A 24,215-nucleotide genomic window follows, 5' to 3' on the forward strand; every position below is an offset into this window, starting at 1 on the left:
GTTGCAGCTCTATTCACAATAGCAAAAACATGGAACCAACCATGTTGCCCATTGAAGCTGGACTGGATTTTTTAAAAATGTGGTACATATACACAATGGAATATTAGGCAGACATAAAGGACAAACATATGGACTTCGCAGCAACTTGGATGGATTGAGTCGATCATACTCAGTGATCTATCACAGAAACAAAACAGAGTACCATATGTTCTCACTCATAAGCGGATCTTGAACAATTATAAAACTATAAGAAAGCGTTTGGCAGTAGTGGGAAACTGTCGCGGGGGGCGGGTGTGGGATTGGCAGTTGAGGAAAACTGCTACAAAGGGAGAGAGGAGCATACCTCATCAACAACAGTTCCTACATAATCAACGTTTGTATACCTAATCCTGAATTGTACACCACATCTTTATAATAAGAAAAGGGGGGGGGGAAAGAGAAATATTCCTTTAAAAGGGGAAAGCCTAATTGTGAAATTACAGGTGATTTTGTCTTCTATTTGTTCTAATTTTTTATTGTTCTACAAGTATATATTGTTTCTGCAATCAGACAAAAATGGCTTAAATCTGCCAAAAAGGGAAACTAAGTACTTATTTTATAGTCAAGCCTAAGTGACCGTGCCTTGTTTGATTTCAGAGAAAGCACCTTGCCTATTTACAAAATCTGTATATAATATCATATAATTAAAGTTATGCAATTTATCCTCTTGTTAAATACAATTATCTTTTATCATTATGCCACATTTTCAATTTTTATGAATCCCTCAAATATCCATGCTGATAGGTCTGCATTCTTATATTTTAACCCCAAACTAATTAAACTAAATGGAAATTCTGATTTTTTTTTCTGGTCCTATGACAAATTTAAAAAGCAGTCCTGAAGTCGAATATAAATATATATTTCAAAGAGAGCACTGCTTGAATTCAGAATTTCCATTATTTTTATTTTTTAAAGTAACCAGAGACATTACTTGGTTTCTATTATAAATGTATCTAGTTCATATTCACCTGTGTGGGTGCTGGTAGATTGCTAGTGAGATTTAGCAAACACATAGTGAACAGGAAAACATTGCATAGCTGTGGATCTTTTTAAAATTCCCTAAATCTACTATCTATCCTGCTTATGGCTTTTTCAATTGAAATAAAAATCTCACCACAAATGAAACAGAGAACTTCACTAATTTCTATTCACCAATGATGGCAGAAGCCCCCCATGGGTTATTAAGTCTGAGAGATGTGTGAACAAACATGATAATAAGCAAGTAAAGTGTATCGTAAAATATACTGTGTTCATTTATTGTGACAACTGGGGTGTAATTATACGAGGAAATGTACTGCACTTTAGTCAGTGAAAGTAATAAAATCTGAACACCAGGAGACCTTTCTCTACTCTATGCTATTAAACTACTTTTGAGGAGAAGGTGAACAATCTAAAAATATAGGAGGAACTTTCACTTTTATAGATTAGCAAAGCAGGGGTTAGTCAGATCCTCTTGTCGTCTAATAAATAAAATCTCTCTGTTCTTTTCTCATTAGCTGTGGATATAGCACCAAAGAACATTTCCCTCAATTCCTTGGTAATTATAATGCCTAAATTTGTGTGGATTACTCATGCTATTCAGCTCCTTTTCTCCCTCCAATTAAGAAAATAAGGAGGAAAAAACCCTACTCCATTGTATTGGAAATGCCTCTACAAAGCTACAAGTAAAAAGCAGGAGGGAAAAAAACTCCTAGAAAGATAAGGAAACAAAAGGACCCCAGGAGATAATAATGCTGCAAGATGACAGGTAGGTGTAATGATTAAAGCATTAATGGAGGTCACCAGGAAAAGTGAAAGGAACACATAATTTCAGATTAGGAAACTCTGGGCTTCCCAGGGTGAACTGCTATTAGGGAAAGCGTAGTTAATTGAATTTTATGACACTTTTTACTAAAATTAAAATGCATATCTTTTCCTACCCTAATAGTTTTATTGCTACTGTGAGATTTATGTACAGTGATACATCAAAAAGCATATGCAACAATTCACTAAAAAGCACCAGAGTGGATGACTACAGTTTCCTTTTGTGCTTTGGCAGCCGACAATCCAGATCACAATTCTAGGACTGGAGCCACCTGCCAACTCAATGAACAGAACCACGTGGCTCCACATAAAATAGAGCAGTTCTAAAACTAAAAGAAAAAAAAATTAAACCAAAGGGCCTTCAGGAACAGCCTTTGGAAAGCTGGGTATTTATTTTTTCCTAAACACCACGACTGCTTCTTACATTATCACTGGCCCAGAAACAAGCAGAGTTTGCCAAGACCTTTCTGGTTAAGCTAGACTATCAAGTGAAATGTCTACATTCCAAGTTGCTTGGGAGAGGGCTGGCAAATTCAGGCCTTTTATGGACAGATTCATGGTACATGTTAGATTTTAGAGCATATTTCTTGCAATGCATAGAAGCAGGAATGCAGGAATTCACCTCACTTGGATCAAACTGATGCCTTGATGTACATTTCACCTGCCAAACTAGCGATGATCATCAAAAGTCAATGTGATGTGAAAATGGTGAAGTAAAGGAAGGAAAATCTATACAGAATTTTTCAAATGAGGATTTCTGATCTATGAAATGAGTTAATCCACAAGAATGTCATATTCCTCTCTGGATTTCTCTAAATATCACTTTCTTTTCTTAGTCACTCATTCCTCTGCCCTTTTCACATGCTTCTATTAGAGCAGTGCTTCTTACACTTCAGTGTGCATATGATTCATCTAGGATCTTGCTAAATGCATATACAGAGTCAGTAGGTGTGTAGGGGGTGGGGAGGTCTGTGAGTTCCCGTGCTACCAAGCTTGCAAGGGCTGCTGATGCTGCTGGTCTTCTGATCACATTCTGAAAAGCAAGGTATTAAATCAATTCTTAAATTGTCCCATAAGGATCTGTGCACATATCAATCATTTCCTCTCATTGATGACCTCCTCGAAAGCAAAGGCAAGGACAGCATCTCCATAGATACCAATTACAGAATGCCTACTAGTTTGGGGGTACAGAGAGGATTTTACTATACATTATTTTTAATTCTCAAAACAACACTGCAAGATCTGCGATCATGTCCCCATTTTATAGATGAAGACGTTGAGTCTCAGAAATGTTAATCAACTTGGCTATGACCACACAGGTACCATGGGGCAGTTAGAATGCAATTCTAAATCTATTTGTATCCAAAATCTGTGTTCTTTCCATTGTACCTGAATCCTCCCTTGTTTACTTCCACATGCAACAGAACCTAACAGCACCTCATGTTATAGAAAGAGCTCAATAGACGTGTTTGGTTCTGTGAACACTTTAGCTATAGATTTACCTTTACTCAGAATATCTCCCTTGTGTGAAATGCTCTTCCTGCTTTTCTCTACCCAACTAAAGTCTACCCACTCCCAACTCTCACTTCCACTTAGCCAGTTCACTACTGTATGCTTCCTCTCTTCTGAATGCACACACAACAATAATTTGGGTCACACAATGAGCACGTAAATTGTTAGTTATATTATTCACAGTATATTTCATTCATTCTATAAATATTTACTGAGTACATATAAGTACAGGGCATGGTTGTAAGCACTTGTGATGGGTCATGAAACAAAACTGGCAAAACTCTCTACTGACTTGGGTCTTAGGAATAATTTCCCCAACTAAAATGAAGACTTCTTTGGGGCAGAGAGCCCTTCCCCCCCAAAAAAAGTGAAATACTTTCTGTGTTTCTCATCATGTTCTGTACATAGTAACTGTTCAGTTAATAATAGTCTCAGATTCAGATAATATACCATGCAGGTATGTTCGTAATACATCGGATAGTCCTGAGCACAGGGCCTTTCTCTTTTCTTACAAGTGACACTTGGAAGGTGAAATGATGCTTTCATGCTGTTTCTCATTTTCCTCCAACAGTGTTTTCAGCCAGAAGCAGAGGTATTAAAGTCACACATAGTGCAAGTATCAACCAGGGAGATAGAATTCCCTAAAATTAAATCATAGTAGTTCCCAGAACAAAAAAATTATCTGTTCAGAAGTGTAGAAATTACAGACAGAAGTGGCAATTCCATGAATACTTAGCTTCACTGGCAAAGATGATCTTTTCTCCCTAAACACTATAACTATTGACTAGAAACCTGCTAACTAGGAAAAATCATGTGCTTATAATTTTGCAAATTTTTGTTCAACAACATTCCACATTTGCACTATCTTAAATAGAGAATACATGTATTTGGGAGTGTTTCAGGATTAATTCAAAATATTTCATATTCTACTTCATAAAACATAATTTTAAAAGTCTGCTAATTCACTGGAAGTATACAAAGGTATTATTTCTGAAGTTGAAGCCCTTCTAAAGTTCCATTAGGTTGTGAGTCACATGTATTAATATGTATAGAATGTAGACCTGCATATGAGAACCTTAGAAGAGAAAAACAGACAACTTCTTCTGTATCAGTTCTTCCTATTTTTTTTGCAATTTCTTACATTGAACAAATCTACATATAGTAATTCATCCTGTGTACATTTTTAAACATTTGAAAGAAAAGAAAACAATCCACTTGATTCCTCTCAAGTCAGCTATTTTATTCAACATTCAGACATTTCCTGATGCAATGTGTGGATGGCACATAATGGAATTTCAAATGAATTCTAATTCTTTTTAGCATGAGAATATAGGCACACTTCTTCACCTGAGCTACAGCTTTTGTAAAATGGATGTCACAATTTTTATTATGCCAGGATGTTAGGAGAAGAAATGATTTGGACATATAAAATCCTAGCATATAGTAGATGTGCAGTTAGTAGTAGTGCTCATATTAACAATTATATATCTATAATTATATTACTGTTTCTATACTCATCAAAAAGCATTTATTTAAGTACCGATAATAATTGCATCTAGCATTTAGCTAAGCAAGCACACAGGCATGATTCCTACACTGGCAAATACTTCCAACTGAAAGCAAAGTTGATGTAAATAGATATCTGAAAGAAGCTGTAAATGGATATCTGAAAGAAGCTATAAATAAATAGCTAGACAAACATGAGAGAAACAAATAACTGAAGTCTTTGCCCTGTGTTTCAGGATTAATTCAAAGTTTCCTTTCTGAAAAGAGGAAGACATCTCATTAATCAGATTTCTTTCTCCAAGTTCTTCCCTTTTATAGGATTTGGCAGGAAAGGTCTTTCACTAAAATATAGCTTAACATTCGTGTGCTGTGACTGAGCCGTAGGCTGCGTCCTAGAAGAGCCTTAAACATGAGTAAAAATAGGTCTGAGGGTTGAGGGGAAAAAAGGAGAGAAAGAATACAGTGATGATGAATCACAGACCCCTCACTCTACAGATCTTAAAGAAAAAGCAAACCAAATCCCTCATTTTATAATGAGGAAACTGAGGCCAAAACAGTTTAAAAATCACTTGCTCAAAGTCACACACTGGGGTCCTAGATGAAGAGTCTTTGCATATAGATCCTACTGTCGATGATTTAGACAAATAATGAAATATGAAGATCTTACTAGATTTGAAATATTTGCTAACTGGATAAGAAATTGCGTCGGGGGAATTGCTAGTAGACAGAAATCACACCCATTTAGCAAATGGTAAGGATATGTAAAATGGGAAACTTTTTAGATAATTAAAAGAACACTATGGAAAAAAATTGAATCTCATATAAATAAATTTTTGACAGTGGTTCAGTTGACTCAAGTTTCTTCTAGGTTAAAATGTGTTTGCCGACAAGGATAATACTTTACTGCCCAATCTATACAAATTACTGATATAAATGTACAGGATAATATTCCAAGAACCCAAAAGAATACGAATAGAAATATGTCTACCTGGATTTGGTGATTCGCCTTATACTGCAGGAAAAATGTTGCTTTGAACTAGATTTTTCACAGCAGGAATAGTGTGAATTGGAACTTTCAAACATTTTCAAGATTGCCAGCCAACTGAGGAGACTGATAATCAAAATGAAAATTTATATATTTTTAAGTCATCATGTTTTTAAAACATCCAAGACTGTATCAAAACTCTTTTGTAAATGCAGTCATGATTTTTTACCTACAAAACCTTTTTAGGGAAAACTTGTTTTATTTCACGAAACAAAGTCTTTCATTATCTGTAAAGCATAGGACTAAGAAAATGATTTTAGAGATCTAGTCTAATACTGCTCCAATGTGAGAATGTGTTAGAATTACCTGGAAGCTCTTAAAATACAGATTCCTTAAAATACTGAGCCACCCCCCCACCCCACCCCACCCCCACACACACACAGAATTTTTGGTCCGGGAGGTCTAGGGTGAGATCTGAGAATATTAATTTCTCACAGATTCACAGGTTATATTTACAATGCTGATCCAGGCACCAAAGTTTAATAACAGCTAATCTAGTCAAATGACAACTAACTAGTCTACGTACTTTTTGATTCAGTTAGACAAATTCTAGTGTTCTGGAGATTTATTTTTAAAACATTTTTTTTCAATCCTTCCAGCAACCAAGTTCTAATTCTGATGCTGTCACTATTCTCATCATTCTATTAAGCTGATGTTAGGTATATTTTCCTAAACTACTAAGCCAAAACAATCAGGCAAAGTGAGCCTCTTGCTCTTGGTACGGTGATACGCACAAATACTATCTTTAGTTATTTTCTTTTCCTTATTTAATAAGGAAAAGAAAAACATCAAGAATATTTTGAATTCCATTATACCACACCTGATGGACATTTGGCTCTTCTGTAGCTTTTGGAAAGGGAACATGTAGAAAATTCTTCAAGAATACTGGTAGACTAAAGCAGGGCACATGAGTGATATATTACTATATCACAAATGGCATCATTTTCCCCAGAGAGTTTATGTTACTGCTGGAAAAGTACTCCAATATTGCAAAATCATAAAGCTTAGATTAAAAGGATCAAATAAGAAGTCTAGCATTTCACTATGATGTAATGACTCCTGCAGGTATCAGCTAATTAATAAGAAAAAAAGTGGCTGGGCACAGTGGCTCTCGCCTGCAATTCCAGCACTTTGGGAGGTAAAGGCAAGAGGATTGCCTGAGCCCATGGGTTCAAGACCAGCCTTGACAAAATTGGTGAGACCTCGTCTCTACAATAAGTCAAAAAAATTAGCTGAGCATGGTGGTGCATGCCTGGGGTTCCAGCTACTTGAAAGACTGAAGTAAAGGACCACTTGAGCCCAGCAGGTTGAGGCTGAGGTGGCCATGAGTGTGTCACTGCACTCCAGCCTGGGCAACAGAGTGAGACTCCAACTCAAAAAAATTTTAAAAAAGTAAAGGGAACAAAAAATAGTTATTTTGAAACGACAAAAGGTCCTAGCATTTGTCAAATTTAATATGATCTTATGCAGTCCAAGTCTTCAAAGGAGTTTAAAGAAAATAGAAACTGACGTTTGCTAAATCCACCATTTCCCATGGTGGTATGTGTGCACGCATACACGTACACACACTCACATACAAACTCCCTAGATACACATGTATTCCTCTTCTCAAAGCACTTTCTTTTTACCTACATAGGATTCTAATTTCACTGAATTTTTACTGTCAGAAATATAGACTAAAAAATACATTTTCAGTAATGTGGTAAACATAATAAATTATTCCTGCCAGATGTTAAAGGATACATGCCTATTTTTCTATTAAAAAAAAACAAAACTATAGAGCAAAGATAAATACACATGGCACATGCACACACACAATCAGTTAATTAATGAAGTCTTAAAAACCCCAATCTTTCAATATTACTAAGTTGCTAATATGTGCTAGGCACTATGAGAAACAATACAAAAAATAGGAGATTGGAATATAAAATATAGCTGAAAAATAACGTATACACACATAAAAAGATACCTTTAAACAGTCAACATTTTGACTTAGAAGTAGAAACCACCCAGTACATAAAAAGATACCTTTAAACAGTCAACATTTTGACTTAGAAGTAGAAACCACCCAGTATTCAAAGACTACTATTCTGGATGAACTTGATTTGAGCTGGGCCATCTCCATGGGCTAAATCTTAGCGTAGAAGTGGGAAAAAGAGAAAGATAGTCTGGATGGAGTCATTCAGCAGAGATAAAGGCAGAGAGGACATTAATTGACTATATTGGTGTGTCTCTATACATGTCTGTATCAAAGAGTAGATTACAGAGCTTATGAGGAATAGAGCATGCTGTAGAAAGCATTTTTTGAGGAAAATTATGGAGGACCTTAAAAGTTAAGTGAAAGAATGCCAGGAATAAGAATAACACAAAACCTATTGACATTAGGAAAGAAAATACTGAGGTAGCAGAGAGAGGATCTTCCTGGAGACCTTAAAATCTTAAATGAGAGTTAGTACTGAAGACCTACTTTATTTATCCTCACAATGTCATAGTTTTCAGGGACATGGCTTTAGAAAAAAAAAAGATAATCATCAATGTATAGCTGGTAAGCACTGAATTTCAGAAGAGAAGTTGCATTCACAACTCAGGCAGCCACCTCTCATACTGTACTCTATAGATCAATTTTAGTTTCATGAGATTTAATTTTGAAAACCTTAGGTTTTATCTTTAGCACCTCAACAACACTGAAAGTACTTCCAGGTTTTGATTTACAGAATTATTGTCACTGTCAATAAAAAAGAATGTGCCTGACACACCAAAATCCAGTTTAATTACTTCTGTGATGTCTCCTGCAGCTGAGAGGAAATGGTATTTCTCTGACACTTTTCTGTTTTTAATTTAGTAAAATGGAGCACTTGCCCTGAATAGGACCCAGGAGAGCAGCTTCATGATTGATGTCATCAAAGATGGACGCCACAGTTTCAGCAACATGGTCTAATTCCTACTGTGCAATGATTGCATGAATCTGGATCTTTGGTTCTAAATTCCTTCAAGTTAGGCACTTAAGTGACCATCAAAGATTTGCCATAAAAACATGGTTGCAATAGTTAGAATGTCATGTCATGACCTGAATTGGCTTTGCAAACAAATTCCATCGCCTGCTTTTACCCAACACTGTTCACAATGTCAGCATTGCCATGAGCTGCTGGAATCCAGATGAGGTCTTGAAAGCTTCCAAACAGGAAAATTGCTAAATATTAAAATATACACTGTACCACTCGAGTGAAAAAAAACAAACAAAATGCATTCTTTATTTTCCGCTACATATTCCATCTGTTTCTCTCCCTCAAGGGTCATATGTTATATATTTATAAGAAGCGTTCACACCTACGCGAACAGTTTCCACTGTCTCCTTCAAATGAAGCTTCCTCCTTGTTCACGACCCATTTTTTTAAAAAAACATCCTTCTATAACAGCTGATCCTTTTATGAAACATGTTCCATTCTAAAAGCATTTTAAGTTAAGAAACGCCTTTGTACCTTCCTATCTCAGCAAATCCTGGGGAGATTAAGCTTCACGCTCTACAGGCTATTTTCTGAGAGATGTGAATTTAGATCATTAGGGTCATTAAAATCATACAATCCATAATACCCAGTGCTAACAGATCACCCTTGTACTTCATGCTGCTGTAGAATGCTACCAGAGAAGTAAAAATGTATAACATCACAGAGCTGGAGAGAAGACCATAAAATTCCTCCCCATAAAAGAATTCTACACTTTTTAATTGCTACAGTAAATCTCATTAAAGACACAGAATGCTTTGTACAGGAAAGAAAAAAGGATCACTGGACAAGGTGTATTTTCTTCAGTAATTTTTTTTTCCTTATGACTTGAATTATTCCTTAATGCAAGCACAACATTATTTTTACCTTGACCTTTTTCTGGACTCCACACATTTTCCCCAGGCTTTCTTTTCCCTACAAATGAGAGACCCTTGGTCTTTACTATTAATCTTGAAGTAACTTTTCATTATCTGGGTTTCATGCATTATCTTGTGTTTCTCTTGCGTATCTTCCAAAGAACTTCAAAGACAACACTGCTAATGTCTAACTTAATTTTTTTATCTTTCTACATCACCCACTGTATAAAGAAAAAACTTTGGTGTAATTAACATAATGAAACACTTGTTTCACATCCATTGGTCAACACAATTCTGAATCTTAGCAGTTCTTTTCCCAAAATATACACTGCAAATTTGATTCAAGCAAAAGTACTGTGGGAAATGTTTTGCCTGATTTCATTATCAAACATTCAATTATTATTTTTGAGAAATTCAGAAAGGCTGTCATAGAAAAATCACAGAAATTCCCATCTCTCTTTCGTAATCAGTACCTTTTTAATAATAGAACTGGAAGTTAGTGACAGTATGCCTTTGACAGCTCACTCTGATTTTTAACTCATCCTTAGAAGCAGCAACTGAATGGTTGAAGGAAAGAACATGTTTCATGCAGCACAGTGCTTAAATTTAAATCTAAGAAATAATAGTCAGAAAAGCATGAAAAAACATCGCATAGTGTTAAAGTCCACTCATTACTAACTTCTCCAGGGAAATTTGCAGCAGGGGAGTTTCAACTGCATTAATATAGAATCTAGCCCTTTTTAACAGAGATTGTTGATGCAAAAAGAATATGGCCTTGAAGACATATGGACATATTCAGATTCTGTTTATGCCAATTACCAGCCATGTAAGCCCAAAGAAGTCACTTAAACTGTCCATGCCTAACCATCAGCAAAGTGTAGACAATTCACCCAACAAAGAATTGATAACCAGAATATAAAAGCACTTTAAACAACTCAACAGGGAAATGACAAATAATTCAATTTTTAAAATGAACAAAAGATCTCAGTATATCCTTTTCAAAAGACATGCAAATGGCCAACAAGTATATGAAAAAGTGTTCAAAATCACTAATCATCAGAAAAAATGCAAATCAAAGCCAGAATATGATATCATCTCACTCTAGTTAAAATGACTATATATATATATATATATATATATATACAGAAATATATATATACAGAAAAGGAAGTCAGTATATTGAAGAAATATCTGTGCTCCCATGTTTATTGCTGCAGTTTTCATAATAGCCAAGATAAGAAATCAACCTATATGTCTATCAGTGGATAAGTGAATTAAAAATATGTTGCATACACACAATGGGATATTATTCAGCCATAAAAAGAATGAAGTTAGGCCGGGCATGGTGGCTTATGCCTATAATTCCAGCACATTGGGAGGCCGAGGTGAGAAGATTGCCTGAACCCATGGGTTCAAGACCAGCCTGGGCAACTTGGTGAGACCTCATCTCTACAATAAATCAAAAATTTGTGGTGTGGTGGTGCATGCCTGTACTTCCAGCCACTTGAAAGGCTGAGGTGGAAGGATCGCCTGAGCCCAGTTGGTCGAGTGTGGTGGCCGTTGAGTGTGCCACTGTATTTGAGCCTGGGAGACAGAGTGAGGTTCCTACTCAAAAAAAAAAAAAAAAAAAAGAATGAAATGTTGTCATTTGCAACAATATGAGTGGAAGTGGAGGGCATTATGTTAAGTGAAATAAACCAGGCACAGAAAGACAAATATTGCAGGTTCTTGCTTATATGTGGAAGCTAGACAAATTGATCTCATAGAAGTAGTGAACAGAATGATAGTTACCAGAAGCTGGGAAAGGTAGTATGGAGAGGATGATAAAGAAGGATTGGTTAATGAGTACAAAGAAAAAAGTTAGGTGGAAAGAATAAGATCCAGTGTTTGATAGCACAACAAGGCAACTATAGTTAACAATAGTTTATCTCACACTTCAAAACAGCTAGAAGAAATATTAAATGATATATTTAATATCATTTAAATAACAAAGAAATGATAAATGTTTTAGGTGATGGATATTCAGCTTACCCAGATTTGATCATTATACAATATATGCTTGTATGAAAACATCACATGTATCCATAAATATGGACCACTATTATGTATCCATAAAATTTAAAAAGTTATCCATGCCTCAGTATTCTCATTTTTAAATAAAAAATAATATGATTTGGATGGATTTAGAGTCGATCAAACTCAGTGATCTAGTACAGAAACAAAGAACTGAATACCACACGTTCTCCCTGATAAATAGGTCCTGAACATTTATCACAATACCACAAGAGAGGGATCAGCAGTAGCGGGGCACTGCCGGGTGGGGATCACATAACATCACTAAGGGTACCTCAACCTAAACCAGGGGAAGTGAGGACCGGTGGGAGTCCCAAACTCCACCTGCACGTAGACCACTTGTGTACCTAATCCTGACTTGTAACTCACATCTTTAAAATAAAATACAGAAAAAATAAAACAAAAAAATATGATTTTTTTGAAGAATAACAAGGGAAGCTTTATAAAATATAAAAAACATGATATAATACATATTAATGATGCTATTAGCCTTAAAATATGTTGATGGAAAATTTTCCTAGTTCTTTCTATGCAGTAGCTAGGCATATCCCCAGCAAGCAAGTATATAAACAACCTAGGCCTGATCCAACACTTCCTTTCAAATCCATAATAGTATTCTTATAAAATAAAATAATTCATAAAGTCTAAGCAAATTATGTTTAATCCTATACTTTAGAAAACGTTCATGATAATTTGATTCCATAAAGCTGAGAATTATTTCTCATTTTATCCTATTTATATGTATTCTTGATTAATAGCGTCTAAGTTATGTATTATTTGTGCTTATTTGGTATTATGTAGTGTTCTGATAATGATTTATCTTCATTTGTTGCACAAAGCCTTTCGGTACATCATTTTTAGATAAGTAAGATCTATTTTAAAAGTAAATGTAATCCTAAAAGCCTCAAGTTTCAAAAATCATCACCTCAGTTTAAGGCAATATCCCCACCCTAACCTGGATTCTACACCTACTTTATTGCTACAGATGGAAATTAACATGAAAAACCTGAGCACGATGCACTCACACAGAAAGAAAAGTATTTAGACATTTGGCTATGGTCAAATAGCACCTGGTGATAATTAGAACCATAGTCATCCCTTGAGGATAGTTAACCTAGGTAATTGGCAAAATCTTCTCTTGATACAGCTTTGGTTAGTTGGGCTGTGGTGGGATAGGATATGATTACCACAGTAATGTCAACATAGAAGGCCACCTCCATATTTATATAAGACCCATGGTGAAGATTGCTAACATAAGAGCCAAATTAAGGTCTACACAGCCAGAGTTTTAATCAAGCCAGAACAATTAGAGCATACTAGCAGGAAAATCTATAAGCAAAGAAACATTTTAACTGGGCCTTATTCCTTTTTTATTTCTGGGGGGGGGGGGAAGTGGCAGCATCCACACAGTTAAAGGCTATTTAGAGTTATGGATAACCCAGCTGCTGAACAGTGCAAGAGACTAATTCTGGATAATTCAAATGCAGCAATGCACTACTCCTTGTTTTGGAGGTTTTCTCCCTACTTAACTTATCTTAGATAGATACAGCCTGAAACTATTATTTAACTACCTAACAGTAATATAAAAAAGACCAATGTATACTTTATGCATGTACTTTTATGATGTCTATTACCAATAAGAATAATGAAGATAAATTTATACAAAATAGAAGACAGCACTTCTACTATATATTATGTTTATATATTATACATTACACTTTCTTTTCTGTCTTATTTTATTTTTTGACTTAGTATGAACAGTATTTTAATCCTGTTTGATTTAACCTGAGATGGGTCTAACCCTGTATCCCCATAGATAGTTTTTTTTTTAAGTGTTATCAGTAAATATTGTTTATGAATTGCTTTAAACAGTTTAAGGGCTTCCATTTAGAAATGCTTGAATAATTCAAGGTTAATAAGATTCACCATACTCACAATGAGGATTTGGTTGTGGACATAGCTAATTGCTAAATTTTATTCAGCTTTAAATGACACTGGCTGCAAATCAGCTCATAGCTTAATACTACTGGCAACTCCAAATGGGGAAGAAATATTGTTACTTGGATTCTAGTTATTTTTATGGGTTATGACTCACTTCCATCCGTTCAAATATTGATGCTCAGACATTGGATATTAGATTCGCTCACAAACAACAAAGGAAGGTGAAAAACAAAGTTGAGGATATTTTTTAATGTCATGGTAAAAAGTCACAGTTCATTTGCATTTCATCCTTGTTTCAGTGGAATTTCTGATTTTCATGCAAAAGAACAATAGATTCCTATCAGAAAGATTTTCTCCCGACAAAGTTTAGAATTCCAAAAATAGTCTTTGAATAACAGTGTCCACACCCTTCTAAGCCATTGCACCAAAGTAACAGTACTATGATGTATTATTCCCTTATGGTAACAGATATCATTGAAGCTGAGCTGTAATTTGGCACACAACATTTCTATACTAATGTAATGTGACAATGTTACTATGTTCACTATTTTCTGTGTGATCATAGGCATATTCATCTTCTCCAACCTGACATTAAATGAGCTAATATAGTTACATTCTATTTTGGACCACTGGGTGTAAGCAGAAAAGGATTCTTGTATAGCTCACTGGTTTGATGATAGTGAATAGGTGTGCGAACATGAATAGATGATACATAAAATTTATATAATGTATGGAAACGCTTAGCACAAATCTGGCACATAGTAAGTGCTCAGTAAATGATTACATCCCAGAGAAAGTTCACAAATAGCTACAACATACGCTGCAGTGCAGCACATTGTTGCCCTAAGATTTCAGTCGAGGAAAATGTAATGCCAAACTCAGAAAACTAAGGAAGTTTCCATGGGACAAAACAGTTGAAGTAGAGGTTGAAAAGGAAATTATATTTCTTCAAGCAGAGATAGCGAAAGAAATGCATTCCAGGTGGAATGAGTGCATTTTCCAGGTGGAGAAATTAGCATAAGCAATGGTGAGGAAATTGGAAAGTGTAATGTTGTTCAGAAAGCTATGAGTAAGTAAATTGGCAGTAACATGCCATATGGACAAGGCTCTGCAATAGATAAGTATGGAAATGAAGGCTGGGGTCAGACCATCAAGGTCCATGAACTCCAGACTGATTAACTTGGAGAGTAGTGTTGACCACTGAAGATATATTAGAAATCCCTATACAAGTTTCATGCATCTAGTGAATATTGATTTAGTTAATTACTATTATCACCAATTAGATGCAGCATACTAAACAAAACACTGGGCGTTTAAGCCAAGAAAAGAGAGAAAAATATTGTTCCTTGGAGAAGCATACAATCCTAGAGGGAGATAAGGCTGAACAAAAGTAACTGTAAGGTAGAAGGTAATGGGTGATAAAATAGCATAAACAAAGTTCTACAGAAAGTCAGAGAGGAAAAAATATTGCCTGGTTAAGAGAATTAAGAGAGAATGATGACATTTAAACTAGAGAGAATGGAAGAAAGAACACAACTGATAGAAAAGCACAGGATGGATTAGAGAAGGGAGAAATAAGAAGTGGGAGATAACCAAAAAATTAAACCAGAAAAATAATATAGAAGAGCTAAAAATTTGGTATTGATATGGGTGAAAAATTGAGGAGCTGAACATATGATATTACCGTATACACACAAACATACACACATACACACATACACACACACACACACACACACACACACACACACACACACACAGTACTTGTTTTTGCCAATGAGATAATTTAGATGGTAATTTTCCAGAGAAGAAAGGGTTTCACAGTTTCTTTAAAAACAGCCTTTGGCATCATTTTGCCTAGCAACTCTTTTCTTGAAAGATTTCTTTCAGTTCAATTAATTAGTATGATTTATCCAAGATTACATTTACAAGGTATAAAGTATTCCCATCTTCCCATTGTTAATTATATCTCCAGGCTAACATAAATACAATTTTCTAGTTATCCTAACCCACCCTATGAAACTTATCACAGAGATGACATTTAGAAATTCTATTTTTGGGGAAGGGGGTCTCATTTGTAATGTGGTATGTCCTTTCCCCTCTTACAAAGTTTTATTTCTATTTTCTGTTTTGTTTCTTATTAAGTTGGAGGCTACAGTCACAGAATTTATGAATAAATAACCAAGCTAGAGACAAAAATTTCATTAAGAAATGAAATGTCCTAAATGGCTTTTTAAAAAAATAAAATAAAGTAAATCTCTATACAGAAAAGGAGTTTGTTAAAAATCCCAGGACTCACACTAATTCTATTTGTGTAACTTACAGAAAAAACAGTGCGATGTAGAGACAAGACTTATTTTGATCAATTTAAAAAGTGAGGAAAATGTCACAAGATACTTCTATTGCCATGTTATTTGCATAGTTTTCAAAGTAAAAATTTACTACTCTATCTTCTACAAATTATAATGGATATAAAATAAGATGTGCATTTAAATATTGATTTGTAACTACGTATCCTCACCACCAAAAATCCAATGTACAAACCAAGAAACCATTTCACATTTCCAGAAAACCCACTAAGAGGTAATGATTTAATCAAAATGCATGTATTCTGAGAGCTCTCCAAAGTAATTTTAATGCTGTTTTGTGCAAGAGGCATATCAGAAGACACATTTATGGAATGACATTTACCTATTTACAAGAAAATAATAAATAGCCTTATCATTGTCATCACCAGTAGTATCACCCAAGAGCAGCATTAAAATAGTTTTCTGTAAAAATGACTCGAAAACAGCATGATACTCGAGGTCGAATCTTGATGTTCCTTTAGGAAAAGTCTAACAAATACATACAGAAAATTATATTCTTTATATTTAACTGGTATATGAGGATACACAGTCTGCCACAACCAAATGGCAACTGTTTTGTAAAACATGGAAACTAGATTAAGCAAAGTTTGGCAGAAAAACTTCTTTAGCAAAATGAAAAATATTTTCACACCAAAAAAGCCTTCTCAACTACCACATGTAGTCATACATCTGTCAGGATCAGAATCAGGATAAAAATTTGCCATGATAAAAATCCTAATAAATTTTCAGTCTTCTAGTTTCCCTTAAAATAAGTTTATGTCATTTTCTATGGGGCAGGAGAAAATGCAAGAAGTCACCTCCCTGTAGACATGTATGCATATCTTTATTAGAAGCACAGATAAGGTGTTCATATTTTCTTTGCTTTATGTATATGTAAGTATTTGTTTGGACTTTATGTAAAGTTACTTATAGAACCCCAAATGGGGTTATTGTTTGTGTGATTTAATTTGCAGAAATACAGTGTTTGCAAATGTATGATCATTTGAATTCAAGTTTATTTCTGTAAACTTACTATAAATCTATGGGAGGTGACACTATAGAATGGAGACCAAATATTTCTTTATTCATGGTAGCATGGTCATTAAAAGCCTCTCCCAAGTGTAATTTTACTTAGTATTAGTTGTCTGTTTTTCCTATAGTTAACATTTTGGACAGGATATCTGAAGACAGCTTGTGAATTGAACTATATTGCTATGCTGCAAAAACTCAGTTCAATGGAATAATTTAGTTTGACCCCATTGTTGACATTGTGATAAACATATTTTTTGACACGAATAGAGTCACAAATGGACAAAGGTCAAAATGAACAAACTCTAGTCTTTAAATCCACATTTAAATCCAGCCTCTTGTGGGAAGTCCAAACCTTTAATTCCTGTATCCTCTATCCCATCATTCTGGAGTTTTAGCTTAAATACTGTAGCACTGACCACATCAAGCTTGTACTCTAGCTTAAAACCAGGAGGCTTTGTCAGGAACAGTCTCTTAATATAGCAGAATGCAATGTTTTATAGGAAATGCTTTTATCATTTTGATGGAGTACGCTAAATATGGATCTCTTTGAACATTAAGACACAGAACTTAATTCTACAGGCCAATTAATTTCATCTTCAAATCCTCACTGCTATGACGTTAAATTAGGTACTAGCAAATATGCCATGCTATAATGTGAATGTTGTGTTTTATTGCCATGTTTATATTGTAAGACTAAAGAGGTAAAAACCACAACTGGCTAAAACACAAGAGCAAATACCTGAAGACCAAAGTTTAAGCATATTTTATAGTAAAAGACAGCAGTGGGCTTAAAGAGATGTGGAGAGAGAAATGAGCTATAACTATTCACTAAAATTATAGCCCTCAAGACACAATCTTATGAAACTAAATATTACTATAAAAATAAAGATTATTTCAAAAACTAGGAGATAATTGTCATATATAGGAAAGCAAGAAAGTTCTTTCGAACAAGGTGACCACCATTAGTAATAAAAAAATACAATAAATATTTGAAAACCAAAGAATCATCACAGAACTTAGCCACCAGGATCCTTGTTTAATAATTTAGTATTTCAAAAAGTCCTTTCTGTAGAAACAACTGCTTCTCTTGGTTATGACAGTTCAGTTGACTCAGAGATGCTATAAGTCTGAGTTTTAGACCACAATATCAAACAGCAACTAACTGGAAGCAATGGCAAGTATCGGTCCATATGACAGGTACTTACGGTCATTGCAGAGTGGCCCACTGAAGGAAGTCATACTACAGTCACAGCTGAAGCCATCCCATTGCTGCAAGCACACACCTTGATTGGAACATGAATCTTCTTGGCAGGTTGTGCTGGGCCCTGCAAAGCAATCCAAAAGAAACTTGGGTTCTTTAGAAAAATCCAAACATGTTTTATACATGAGCTAGATCACATATAGTAGTTGCCAACACCTCAAATGACATGTCCAAACCAGTTTTGAAAGTTCCAGTTCACACACCTGAATTAGGAACTGAGAAGCTGTAATATGAAGATTTTCTTAAGTTTCAAGTATAGGTTAAAATACATCATAATCATAAACTAAACCAACAAGTAGTAAAAGCAGTATGATTGCAGTAGCAGATAATTTCATTCCATCATCAATAATTCTTTGTTACCATTTGGATTTTAGGAAATGAATGGATCTCCTTAACTTCTGACCAATGAATAGAGACGTCATGAGAAATGGAGATAACTTCATGAAATTGAGATAAGATTGGCAAAATAACTGAAAAGAGTTATGCAAAAATGCCCTAGAGGTTTCAAAAGATTTCCTGCACAGACTATGAATAAAGTCATGATTGCTGAATGTTTGGATAGGTATGTTGGCAAGTATCAATTCACATGCTTTAACAACTTCATGCAATTAAACAGAAAATGAAAAACTCTGTATAAATGACATGCCCCCATTTAACATACAAGTTTTAAAAAATGCTAGTCTATCATAAGTAGAACACTGAAAAACAAAGAACTAAAAAAAGCATGATCAAAGCACTAAAGGCAATCACTATACAAACATATTCAAGACTGAAAGCCTTTATCCAAACTATGCTACAAAATTAGGCTTCTTGCACAATGTTCAAGAAAGAAAAAAATGAAATCTGAACCCAAATAACAGCACAAAAATGTAAAATATGTTATTTTAGGGTTTCCACTGTGTATTATGGGGTTTCAGTCTTGTTTTATACACACAGGGCTATCTACCTTGCAAGTCAGCTTTCATCAATGCAACTTTGTCAGCAAAATAAAAAAAAAAGCAAAATATATTAAATGTTAGTAAGCAATACTGAAATGGGGCAAACACAGAAAAACGTTCAGATTCAAAAAGCATGCTGCTGTAAAGGGGGAGAAAAAATGCTATGTAGAGCAAACAAATTAATACTAAAAGCCATAAATCTTAAGAGAAGCCAAAAATGAAAAAGCAGTAATTCATTAGAATTTAACTTTACATATGTATATATATAATGGTTAATTGAGCTGATGACATGTAATGAAGGAAAATTAAAAGGGCCTTTGTATCTGTCCTCTCTTGAATAGCTATGAATGCATTACCAAAGTCACTGTGTTGCTTATTTGGAACATGCAGCACCATTTGTCATGTGCAGATACTGTGTAGACAATGATCATTAACAGACCAATTATCTCTTTCTATGTTTTTCCCTCTAGATCTTTTATCTCGTTGCTGCAATTAAGGCTGAAAACTGTAATGTCTGCCATTCGCTGCCAATAGCTGGACTTTAGAGTGACACCAAGCTATATACCGCATAAATGATATTGTACATCATATGAAGTGAAGTAGTAAGAATGGAAGAAGCAAGCTGCAATATGATCCCCCCAAAAGAAAGGTTCTTTATCCAATTTCGATATGGAGTGCTTATCCTTGAACTTGCCAGGTTGGTCATATGCCCTCTAAGAATGTCAGAGTTAAGTCTATCTTTTCTCTAGATTCATAATTGTCTTCAAGTCTTATAAACTGTCCTATAAATGACTATTTCAGTAAAACCTCACTTAGAAGAACTATCTTAGAGAAGAGTGGAAAGGGAATGCTGTCCACCTAAATAGCTTTAGAACAGAAATGGAGGGTATTTTCTAGTAAACAATGTTATACGTTTTATGAAAAGAGACACCAGCTAATTAGATGCTACTCATACAAAAGTAAGAGCCGTTGTGGTACTTGCTTTAGTGAATAAATCAGAATTATCTGTAATTAGCTTTTGTATTAATTGATGTTTTCATAAAATGACTTTTAAACATGTACCTTACAACCACATTTCTATTACAACTTTCTCAATAAAGGTATTCTTCGCTGAAAATTATTGAATTTAGCCTAACCTCTATGAACCCACAGATTCAGAAACCATAATGTTGTAAATCCTAATTAAATAATAATAGGTATAATAATAACAAAAACAATAATGGCAATTTTTATAAGTAGTAACGATAATAATAATCTCCCAGGTCCAGGAAACCTGAAGAGATATAAGGGTATTTTTTTTTCAACTTTTGTAACAGAGAACCAAGAACCACTAAATTGCTCAGCTTATATTTTTGTTCTGACCTGTAAGACATAAGTAATCTACTCATAGCATTAGAGACTGAGAATTATCAGTGTATTTTTAAAAATAAAACCTCTCAAGGCAGTATTCCTTAGTATATTCCTTCCCAAGAGAAACAATGGAACAGGGAGTGGTCAGATGCCATCGTATTGAATGGCTCTTTGCTCTCTGACCTGCACAGCAGAAGAAAAGATCAGAAGCAAGAGTTGATGAAGAGGCAGATTGGTTTTGTTTTTTCAAAAATTGTCAGAAATGCAAAAGCTAAACAATGCTAAACTCTAAAAATGGTAAAACTGCAATCTTAGGGGGAAAAAGTGTCCATCCTGTAGAGCAGCAAATCAGAGTAACCGCCAAATCTCTACGTAAGCACATAAGACATGCTTTATTTTTATTTTTATTACCACAACAGTCTTTTTATATTTGGGTACTACAAGAGAATGCATGCCAATGCCTGACAAGACACATTTTTCCAAGTACTCACCTTCTAGAACAATATTTAAATATTGACAGGCATTGTACAAGCAGAGCCCTGAATTTATATTCCCCTTTAGTTATAAAATGTTGCTTTTATTCTATCACTGAATAAAATTGGGAACAAGCCACAAGGACACTTGTAATAAATGATTAAAAATAAAGATATGTCTAAAAAGAAAAGGAACATGAAAGTAAAACTACAATTTCTAGAAGCCAAAGAAACAATAGAGGAAGGCGGTTAGATGCCTGGGCTTTCAAGTAGGGTTGACTTGGGTTCGAAGTTTATTTCATCCACCTATTAGGTGTGTGACCTTAGGAATGTCACTTTACATCTCTGAGACTCAATATGTTTATTGTTTAAAAATGCAGTAATATCTAATTTACAGAGTTTTGAAGATTAAATAAGACAGTGCATGCCACCAGTGTTTAATCTTATTGTCACTAGTGTTAAATCAATAACTGTTATAATTAAATAGAAAAGTATTTCTGTAGTTATAAAGACATCTAAGGTTAAATGCTATGATAGGTCTACAAAAAAAGGTGTGAAAATTTCATTGACTTTTTTTTTTTTTTTTTGAGTTGGAGTCTCACCCTGTCACCCAGACTGGAGTGCAGTGGCCGCTCCCGGCCACCGCAGCCTCGACCTGCTGGGTTCCGGTGATCTTTCCGCATCAGCCTTCCGAGTAGCTGGAATTACAGGCGCACACTACCACGCCCGGCTAATTTTTTTATTTTATTGTAGAGATGAGGTCTCACTGCCCAGGCAGGTCTCGAACCCGCAGGCTCAGACAATCCACTCACCTCAGCCTCCCAAAGGCGCAGGACTACAGGCCGAGTCACTGAGCCTGGCTTCATTGACTTTTATAGAGAAATTATGTTGACTTTAGTGAGCCTACATATTGGTTGATTACCAGTATCCATTTTTTGATATATAAACAGAAAAGTGCCATCTGACTCAGTAATTGTCAAAGTGTGGTCCCCAGACTAACAGCATCAGCATCATTTGGGAGCTTGTTAGAAATGTTAATTCTAGGGCTCCATCCCGACCTATTGAATCAGAGACCCTGGTAACTATACTCTAATAATTTGAGGTTTGATGAGTCTGCAGGTGATTATGATATAGGCTAACATTTGAGAAACATTAATTTAAGAAGATTTTGACAAGGTAAAATTTCTCCCCTAGCTGAGATGTATTTTATAAATAAAATCAACTATTGTCCACTGGAATAGGTTAGAAATAAAAGGTAGTAAAGTATTATTGAGGGATAATCGAAAGGTTCTTTTGCATGCAAGAGGTCCAAAGATTTGTGAGTCTTAGTGGGTAGAAACAATGAAAAATCTTGACAAGATATTATTTGGTTATGTCAAACTTACACTAAGTATTCTTATGAATATGGAAATAAGTGATTCTAATATGATTTGGACTTAAATTCCAGGACACAACAGTCTTCAGAAAGATAATGAGTTAGGTATCTACAATTGAGTCAATTTAATCCTACAAGTGTGTAACTCTCATCAATTATAGCTATGACAGATACATCTAAGATTATTTCTAGAAACTCTACAGGATATAAATAATCATAAATTCAAAGTTGTTAATCTTAATGTTGGAATTAAAGAATAATAGAAGTGTCCGGGAAAAATATTCTCAGAGTGAGGAAATGGGAGTAAAAAGGGTGAAAATTATTAAAGTTCAGATGTTGAACACATTCTAGATAAAGTAAGGAAAGAACCGATGCCATGATCACCTGAATGAGTTCAAATGCTCAAATAGTAGTTTAAGGTTGCCCAAGAAGATGTGTAAGTAATCATCTTAATGAAATTATTTACTAGAAAAACAGCACCAAATATCATTACTGCAAATGTCCTCTGTTACTATATCTTGTTCCCATTGACTTCTATGCACTTATTCACATCACTCGTATCATATGCCAGTGGTTGAGGTCCCAAGTATTTGTGTCTAGCTTTCTATCTCATGGGCATTTACCTATGGATGCTTCTGTCTGCTTTCACCATTTCTTGTAGGTAAGTAGTCACTTACCAAGCAACTTGTAGGAAGACCTATTTTTAAAAAGTGGGCTGGGAGGCAACCTCCTGGGGTCCCCTCCCACTCTGGAAGGTTTTCTGTCCTCTCAATAAATCCTGCTTTTAAAAAAATTGTTTTTCAAAAGAGTGTGTAGTACTCTTTCTTTAAAAAAAAAAAAAAAAACAAGCCGGGCTCGGTGGCTCAGCCTGTAATCCCGTGCCTTTGGGAGGCTGAGGTGAGTGGATTGCCTGAACCCGCGGGTTCGAGACCCGCCTGGGCAGCGAGACCTCATCTCTACAATAAATCAAAAAATCAGCCAGGCGTGGTAGCGCATGCCTGTCATTCTGGCTACTCGGAAGGCTGAGGCGGAAGGATCTCCGGAGTCCAGCAGGTCGAGGCTGCGGTGGCCAGGAGCGGCCACTGCACTCCAGTCTGGGCGACAGAGTGAGACTCCAACTCAAAAAATAAAAATAAAAAATACATATCTCACTAATTAGATTACCTCCAAGAACAAAAGTTATTTCCCATATTCTAATTGTCTACCAACAGGAATTGATTTACTTAACAATTTTATTTCCTTGACTGAATTGGTAAAAGAGAAAACACATAGTTTGCTTTCATTTTCAAAAGTGTTATGCCAAAATTTGAAATAAAGAAAATACATATGGTGACAACATTAAAAAATGAATTCACCAAAGCCTTCCATTAATAACCTTATCCTCTGGTATTATTAAAACACAGTTTGAATTCCACCTAACTTTTCATGGAAACACATGGTGAACAGAAGGGGGAAAAGGTATTTTCAAATAAAAAGTTGTCATGTACTTAGGTAATTGCTAAATATAATGGCATTATCTGGGCTGAGAAGAAATGATTCATATTCTCCTGGGGATAAAAATTCACATTCAGCCGGGCTCGGTGGCTCAGCCTGTAATTCCGCGCCTTTGGGAGGCTGAGGTGAGTGGATTGCCTGAGCCCATGGGTTCGAGACCCACCTG

At 35.1% G+C, this 24,215-nt stretch overlaps 1 protein-coding gene across 15 annotated transcripts in view; it reads right to left on the reverse strand.

The window, feature by feature from the left end:
- NRXN1 (neurexin 1) overlaps positions 1-24,215 on the reverse strand; it is a 701,758-nt gene that overhangs the window by 524,681 nt on the left and 152,862 nt on the right. For 12 of the 15 annotated variants that reach the window (XM_021717193.1, XM_021717192.1, XM_021717189.1 and 9 more), the window contains one exon: positions 18,364-18,483. In XM_021717193.1, coding sequence (XP_021572868.1) covers positions 18,364-18,483 — 120 coding nt within the window. Of the gene's footprint in view, positions 1-18,363; positions 18,484-19,365; positions 19,393-24,215 lie in introns of all 15 variants that reach the window. The other 3 variants (XM_021717183.1, XM_021717181.1, XM_021717180.1) reach the window with 1 other exon arrangement.

This window comes from Carlito syrichta, unplaced genomic scaffold (genome assembly GCF_000164805.1).
Source record: "Carlito syrichta isolate Samal-C Ts95f unplaced genomic scaffold, Tarsius_syrichta-2.0.1 Scaffold309463, whole genome shotgun sequence".
In the NCBI taxonomy this organism is placed as follows: domain Eukaryota; kingdom Metazoa; phylum Chordata; class Mammalia; order Primates; family Tarsiidae; genus Carlito; species Carlito syrichta.